Genomic DNA, 8,341 nt, shown 5'->3' with positions numbered 1-8,341 from the left:
GGTTGGGTTGGGTTGGGTTGGGTTGGGTTGGGTTGGGTTGGGTTGGGTTGGGTTGGGTTGGGTTGGGTTGGGTTGAGTTGGGTTGGGTTGGGTTGGGTTGGTTGTTTCCTTAATGTGCTTCAGAAAAAAAGATTTGCAGTGTCTGAATTGGAGTGAAATATTTTTCCTGACACTATATGCTGAAGAGCTTTGCGAAACCATGGGTAAAAAAAGCCATGGAAGAGGAGGTTGCAAGTAGAGTTGAAGTACCCGAGCCATACCAGAAGATCAAGCACTATGATGGGCGTGGAGTAGTCTAAATATGGATCAATCAAAACAGCAAGAAAGCAAGGCTGCCAGCACGCTAGAAACACCCCCATGACGATGCCCAGGGTTTTAGCTGCCTTCTTGTCCTTTTTCTTAGACAGGTTTTCCTTTTGTGTTCTCAGGCATATTGCTGAGGACTTGAGCGTGTCGTCTGGAAACAATAAAATTTTTACCATAAATACAAACCATGATGGAGCCAGGAGTAAAGAAGTAGGTAGTGAACAGTATGGTTCCCCAAAATTTGTTGAACGTAAGCGCACAGAAATTGAAGCAAGCGACGAGAATATTATAGCTCTGCATTCCAGAAACACTGGCTTCTGACAGAACTAAACCAAAAGAAAAAAGAGCTGGGGCCGCCCAGCAAAAAGCCAGCAGTCTCTTGATCGTGGACACCATCGTGGTGGTAGTGTAGTGCAAAGGGTCACACACTGTATAAACCCGGTCGATAGCGATGGAGCATAGGTGGAATATGGAGGTCAGGCTCAGCATCATGTAGAAGCTCGCATGGAATTTGCAAAAGCTGTCTCCAAACTAGCAGCAGCTCTCCACTGATCTCACCGTGCTGTAAGGCATGATGACAAAACCCAGCAGGAAGTCCGTGGTTGCCATGGAGAGGATCAGGAAGTTGGTGGGAGAGCTCAGCTGTTTGAAATGCGATATGGAAATGATTATCACCAAGTTTTCAAAGATGGTGATAGCCATAGCTCCGGTCATAAACAGGTACATTATCATGCGGACACGAAAAGAGCAACTGGTGGGAGGGCAGGATTTATTTCCAAATTCGGGACAGCCGGATAAGTCTTCGGGAATGTAGGTTAGCTCCATTGTGCTTTATCCTTCAAGTTCCTTTCCAGGAGAGAGTCGGAGTTTCTTCTTTTCTTCAAACGATCTCAGTGAACTTCACCTGCCAGGAGTACATTAATGTTCAAAGTCATTCACACTAAATACCATTAATTTAAAAATTCAAAATTAAGGGTTGGTGAAATGGCTCAGTGGTTAAAAACACCGGCTGATCTCCCAAAGGTTCTGAATTCAATTTCAAGCAACCACAAGATGGCTTACAACCATCTATAAAAATCATTTGATGCCCTCTTCTGGCATGTAAACAGAGCATCCATACATTAAGAATAGACTACATTTTTTTAAAATTCAAAATTCTACCTACTGTGCTTATTTTCTACATTAGAAAAATGAAAGTCTTGAATGGTTCATTCTTTCCTGTGTTGATGGTTTTTTTTTGGACATTTATCATAAGCAGCCTCATTCCAAGAACATTGAAAAATAGTAAGGTTGCATATCTTTCACCATCAAAACACTGAGTATCTAAAATCTTAAGTCAAACCACAAAGTCCTTTCCTATGTGTTTGTTCAATAATTTGAACTCTTCACATGCAAAAAAATTCTATAGACATTTTAGGCACCAAGAAATAGCACACTGCTCAAGGAAAATGTTCATAAGTAAATCATTTTAAATAGTTTATCAATGGGTCATTTTATATACCTAGTTTTAGTTTTGAGGTGATAAAGCTGGCATGTCTGTAGACACATATATTTGCCAAACGTTGGGCATGGACTGCAGTATGTTGTTGTTATACAATTAAACCTTTTGACATCTTGCTGGACACCTACATTTCCGCAGGAGGCATAGTGACTTCACACTGAACATTAGGTGCATACTCTAATTTCCTTAGCCTTAAAAATGAAAGTGATGTAAGGTATGTTTGAACTAAAACCTGCATCCAAGATTCTATCACAGAATACAAATATATGTGCATGTTACTGAGTAATATAGATACCACCATTCTTTTAACCAAACTAAGTCCAATTTTAGGGTCTAAAACTAACTATAGTTCTCCATCTACTTTCACAGGTCAGAAAATAATGTGAGTTCTATACAGTTCACTAAATAATCATCTCAGAGCATAAAACGGTAACTCACCCCAGCACTCAGGAGGCTGAGGCCGGAAGATTGCTGGAATCTCAGAACTGCCTGGGTCACACGGTGAGTTCCAAAAAGTAAGTGAGACAAACAATTATCCAGACACATAAGTAAACATCTTTAAGCATAAATTTTCTGATTTAAATTCTGTTTGTAAAGACTCCAAACCATTCTTTGGGCAGTATTATAACCACATGGATAATTCCATAAAATAGAGTAGAATAGTGTAAATGACATGGGGTGCACTAGGAAAGATAAAGTACATTTACTAGGATTTGTGACTCGATATGTTCTGTTTCCTTCCCTAATTGTCAACATCTAGGACTCCAACAAGAAAGACTACTAGGAGATCATTGCAGGGCTGACAGTAGAGAGACCATATTCAAGTGTCCCCCTGAAAACTAAGGTGGAGAAAAGGGAAACATTTCTCCTATAAAGTTACTTTGTAAGAACGTAGTGGTTTACATTGATAGCATCAAAAATTACAAGCAGCGACAACAGCCAGTTCTTAAATGATGTATTTTTTGAACGCTATCTTCTGAAAAGCTATCTTCTGAGTGCTGGCTCAGTATTGTTAGATGGTTGATGCTTACACAGCATGGAGAGAGCAGCTTGAGCAGGACAGAAAGGTGAGCGAGAATTATAATGAGCCTTTCTTATAATTTACATTAGATGTTGCTTTATTTGAAAATTAGTAGAACAGAAAGTATCTACCAAAACTAAGCACGAGACAATATGTTAGAGATGGAGCTGGGAGCATGGAACTATTGGAATGCATCCTTTGTAAAGACAATGTTATCTTCCTGAGGTCTAGTTAGTTAGTTAGTTAGTTAGTTTCAAGGAAGAGTTTCTCTGTGTAGCCCTGACTCTCCTAAAATTATCTGTATAGACTAAGCTGGTCTCAAACTCAGAGGTCCTCCTACCTCTGCCTCCCAAACCCTGGAATTAAAGGTTTGGGTTGGAAGCTTGTTTTAAAAACTCTTCCAGTTGGAATAAATCTTACAAAATAATTGACATAACCAAAGAAAGTAGAGGCTATTTCTAACCCTCTTTCCCATCCAGTACTGTGCTTTGTCTTAATATAAATTTCGTGAGAAGTGAGATAGTGTCCCATTTATTTGCTAAACTTGACGACATAATACAAAGTCATCTATAGAGCAGGAATCATTTGTTAAAGAGTAGAAGTTAGCTCCAACATATCATCAAAACCTAATTAGTAAAGCACTCTGCCTAGCATTCTTTAATCTGTCTTGGAAATTTTTAAGATAACAGGGAAACAGAAAATGGTTTTTAGAGAATAGCAAATAAACCCTTTCCTCCTGCCTCTCCCTCTCCTAAATAGAAGGAAAACTCAGATAATGGTAAAAATTCTAGATATCTAAAAGTTTCAAAACTGCTTACTCCAAATTGTTCTTCTTTTATATTGCTCTATTTGGCTTTTTGAGACAGGTTCTCACTCTGTCACCAAGGCTGGCCTGGATGCCACAGCAGCACTCCTTCTTCAGCCTTGCAAATGCTGGCATTACAGACACAAGGCATCACGCTTAGAGGGATGAACTTGACTGTTTCATCGCACGGTCCAGCTGTTCCATATATATGAAATACCTCATATCTTGAAGTGGCCACTGCAGCTATACACTGAGACCAGTATTAAACTCCAGCTCTCCTGGCACCTGTCCCAGTGAACCTCCTTCATCCTTTTTTGTCTGCAACGTATTGCTGATTTACCTGGTCAACACAAGTATTTATGGCCTCAGCCTATCCTATTAGAATTACTCTATAGGCCAGCCCTGTTCTCATTTCCTGGAAATGAGCTTGGAGTGAAAAATCAGGCCATCCCCCAAAGACACATCTTCACAATGTTTTTATGGAATGAACAAGAACTCTTCGATCATGGAGACCTGGTGTTTCCAGTGTGGGCATTCTGTGACTGAGGGGGCAGTTTTGGCAAGTAAGCAGCAACAGAAAATCTCAAGTAAATGCTGCTTGCAAGGGAAAATACTAAAATAACATATGGCATCTGGAAATGATTTAAATAATATATGTTATTTCTGTTGATACACTATCAAAATTCACTTTAGCATTACTGAAATACCTTACAATTACTGAGACATGCTTTATATAATCTTTGTACTTAGTAAAAACATTTTTATATGCCACATAGAAACTTATAAACCCTGCCAAACAAATTTTGATAGAAATGTTAAAAAGTCTTTCAGGAAAATACCATAATAATTATTTTCCAATTAAGAAAATAAAATTCTACCTTTTCTGATATACCAATATATAACACATCCTAACCTCCAGACATTTGTGTCAGTAAAAAAATGGTCATATGTTTCCCATTTTTTCTGTAATGTAGTACTTTTTGTTTCTAAGAATGTCAGTTTCACCTTGAGAGTTTCTTCCAGTGGCTTTGAGGGTGTGGTGCAGGAAGTACTGGAGAGCTCAATGCAGAGACTCAGCATACTGCATATACAGGCTTGTCTCTGCTCTCAAGAGGGCTGCACTGAATGCAGATCCAGGACCCTGGGAGAAGTCCTAACTGCAGATCCCCAATGGAATCAACATTTAACTTTCTTCCCTTGAGGATATTAAAATATTCTGTGTATTTCAGTGTCCCAGAAAACTTCAATTTCTTTTTTCCAAATGAAGGACAATAATTTCAATTCTGAGTTCTTTGTTATTTGGCTTTTGTTCCAGAAAGAGAAGATAGCAAAACTGCCGTATGCTAACAATACATAGACAAGGGAAACTAAGCTAAATATTGACTAATATCCAAGGCAAGAATAATGGTCTAAATTCTGAAAGGTTTTAGTTTTCCCTCTGAATGAGAAGACATTGAGGTGGGAAGGAAGTGCTTGCTTTTACTTCAGAGTTTGGATAAAGTAATTGTCATGGGGTTGGGAATCAGGAGGTAGGAGGTGTAGAATATATCAGATCATTTTATTTTTTAAAAAAGAAATAATCAGGAGACGTGGTTCATGAGGCCCCACTCATTCCTAAATAGATAGAGACAGCTGTTGCTACTGGAAGAGGTGAGGACCACCATGTTCTTCAGTGCTGTAAAACTAGTAAGTTGTTCATGTTCCATCCATCTGCAGGTGACCCTAATTAAAGTCAGTAGGACACACACATACACACACACACACCAGAGAGAGAGAGAGAGAGAGAGAGAGAGAGAGAGAGAGAGAGAGAGAGAGAACAATTTAAAAAAACTAAAAATTTAAAAAACTAAAACGACAGGAAAACAGAGAAAACCTTGCTGAGAAGAAGAGGGTGTTACTTGGAGTAGGAAGACATGACCAAAAATGTTTGTATGTGAAACTGTCTAAGAATAATAAAAATTAAAAACAAAAATGACTAATTCATCTCAGGCTAGGTTAGTTTTTGTGTGTTTGTGTGTATGTGTGTTTGTGTGTATGTGTGTGTGTGTATGTGTGTGTTTGTGTGTGGTTTGTGTGTGGTTTGTGTGTGTTTGTGTGTGCATGTGTGTGTGTGTGTGTGTGTGCTTGTGTGTGTGTGTGGTTTGTGTGTGTGTGAGTGTGTGTGTGTGTGATTGTGTGTGTGTATGTGTGTGGTGTGTGTGTGTGTGTATGTGTGTGGTGTGTGTGTGTGTGTGTTGTTAGTCTCCTTGACCATGCTCATGAAGCTGCCCTATTCTACGTCCTCCCTTCAGGCTGAGTACTCAGCCCATCAGAAGGACAGTGCTCATGCAGCCACAGGTCTACAGGTAACTCACAGGGCACTGTTGAGCTGCATTTGAGCAAGACTGATAGTTAATCTACCAACTGAATGGTCATTATCTCATTTAATGCCTGCGATCGGCTAAAATCAAAGCAAACTTATTAACTATTATTTATAATGTTAATTTTTCATTGTTATGGCAAAAAGTAAAGAAATGAAATAAAAACAGTTCATCCGTAGAGGATTTTCAGATATATCACTCCCCACATGCACACAGACAGATCTGTAATTAAAAGTTTTTAAGGTGAAACGTTCAGTTCAGTCAGGGATGTTGGTATCTATTGTCTTCTCTTCGTACTAGCTGTTCATTGAGAATGTTTCTTACAGTGTAAGTACTAAGATCACTACTGCCCACATTAGAGAACAGATGCCTAAATTTTCAGGAATTTTGACATTGCGTTCATAGCTTAGAATCAGATGCATGGATATTGGGGGCTATTGTTCATATGGTACAGAAAGCGTCAAATTTTAAACTGCATTTTTCCTCCTGAGGAGCTGAAACATTTGCCAGCACATCACTGACTATAGCCCACGCATCACTGATGAGTCTCAACAGGCCGGGAAAAAAAGGAGAGAAAAAAGCAGTAGACATCAAATATAAAGTCACTAACCCTTGATCTTGCCCTTAAATATTGAGGTTTTTTTTTCTTCTTAATACTCTAATGCTCAATAAGAATAGATATTCATCAAGAATGATGGATTCATAACACAACATATTTAATATTGTGTTTATTAACTATCAGTACATCTGATACAATACAGCTGCTCATAAACCTGAGAAGAATAGAAGTCACCAAAGAGAGTTCTTCTGTAAATAGAGAACAGCCAGTCACGATCACAGGATGATATGCTGACAAGGGCTTTCGTAGAATGTTTCTATTCTCTTTCCTTGTATGTTATTTATTTGTGTGTCTGCATACACATGTGTGTATACATTCCATGGCATTTGTGTGGAGATGAAAGGAAAACTTATGCAAAAACTGGCTCTCTCCTTCTACCATGTGGATCCTGGGGATTGAACTCAAACTTTGTGGCAAGCACCTTCATCCACTGAGCCAACTCTGCAGCCTTCCAATTCTTTATTTAAAAAAAAAAAATTCATCTCACCACAGTAAAATCTAGAAAAAGACTAACCCTCATTTAAGGAACTGCTGTTTTCTGCCGGAATGATAGTCCTTGGTGTTTAATTACCAACAACTTTTACTTAAACATATTTTGAAAATATGATAGACGTACTTAGACATTAAGAAAGAAACATTAAAGGGAAATGTCACATGGAGTGCGGTGGTCACAGGAAAGAGGATTTCTCAAGTTCAGCTGCACTCTGATCTTTGTAAAGAGTAAAAGAAATCAGGCAGGACTAAAGATGGCTGGGAGCTCAAGAGCACTGGCTGCTCTTCTGGAGAAGGGGATTGGATTCCTAGCACCCACACAGCATCTCACAACCATCTCAAGCTCCAGCTCCAGTAGGTCCACCACCCTCTTCTGGTCACCATGGGCACTGCATGCATATGACCTACTTGTAAACAAAACACCTGTACACAGGGAATAAAATAAAATCCTGTTTTTCAAAAGGTGTTTGCACATCTTTTTTATTCCTGAATTTCTTATCTTCTATTTCCTTTGTAATTTTTCTTCTTTTCTCTTTACTAGTGCTATGCGACTGATGGGTTAAACAGAATTTGGGTACAAAGAGCAATTAATTTTCCTCCTTCCATATTAGACACCAAGAGCCTAATAAACTAGCCAAAATCTCTCCCCACTTCTCTCTCTCTGTCTCTGTCTCTCTCTCTCTCTGTCTCTCTCTCTCTCTCTCTGTGTGTGTGTGTGTGTATCTCTGTGTGTGTCTCTGTCTCTCTGTTTTTCTCTCTCACACACATACACACACATGTCCATGCACACACACAGACACACTTAAGGCAACTATATTTTTTCTCTTTTTCTTTTCTGTAATTTGTCCATTTCTTGAAGTATATTATGGTAATCCAGGGTGTGTACACAGTATGCTGCGATCAAATCAGAATGAAAATCATCTCCATCACTTCAACTATTTTCAAGTATTGGTAACTTCATTGCTTTCAAATAATTTTGAAATGTATTATGTGTGTTTTAACCAATAGTCACCCTGCTGTGCTAAAGAAGAATTAGAAGTAATTACTGCATGTATCTGTGTTTTGGTACTCTTTATTAACTTTTATTATTAACTTTTACGTAAGTTACATAGGTGGGTTATTCATCCCCTTCCCTCCATGTCAGTCCTTCTTTGCTGGTCCTCCTCAGTCTACTATGCCACTTGGAGAAATTTCATTCTTTGAGTGCCAGTCTTTGATGCACTTGTACAGATCACAT

General features: G+C 38.7%; 1 protein-coding gene across 1 annotated transcript; it reads right to left on the bottom strand.

The window, feature by feature from the left end:
* Positions 1-119: 119 nt before the first annotated feature.
* Positions 120-1,131, bottom strand: LOC114616441 (trace amine-associated receptor 3-like). Its single transcript, XM_028761901.1, is given in 2 exon segments — positions 120-411; positions 413-1,131. Coding segments are annotated over 2 exon segments (1,011 nt in total).
* Between the last annotated feature and the right edge of the window lie 7,210 nt (positions 1,132-8,341).

The sequence above is a fragment of the Grammomys surdaster genome, unplaced genomic scaffold (assembly GCF_004785775.1).
Source record: "Grammomys surdaster isolate TR1022 unplaced genomic scaffold, NIH_TR_1.0 320264, whole genome shotgun sequence".
NCBI lineage: Eukaryota > Metazoa > Chordata > Mammalia > Rodentia > Muridae > Grammomys > Grammomys surdaster.
The sequence above is the reverse complement of the archived record's forward strand: the minus strand, read 5'-3'. Positions and strand labels throughout refer to the sequence as shown.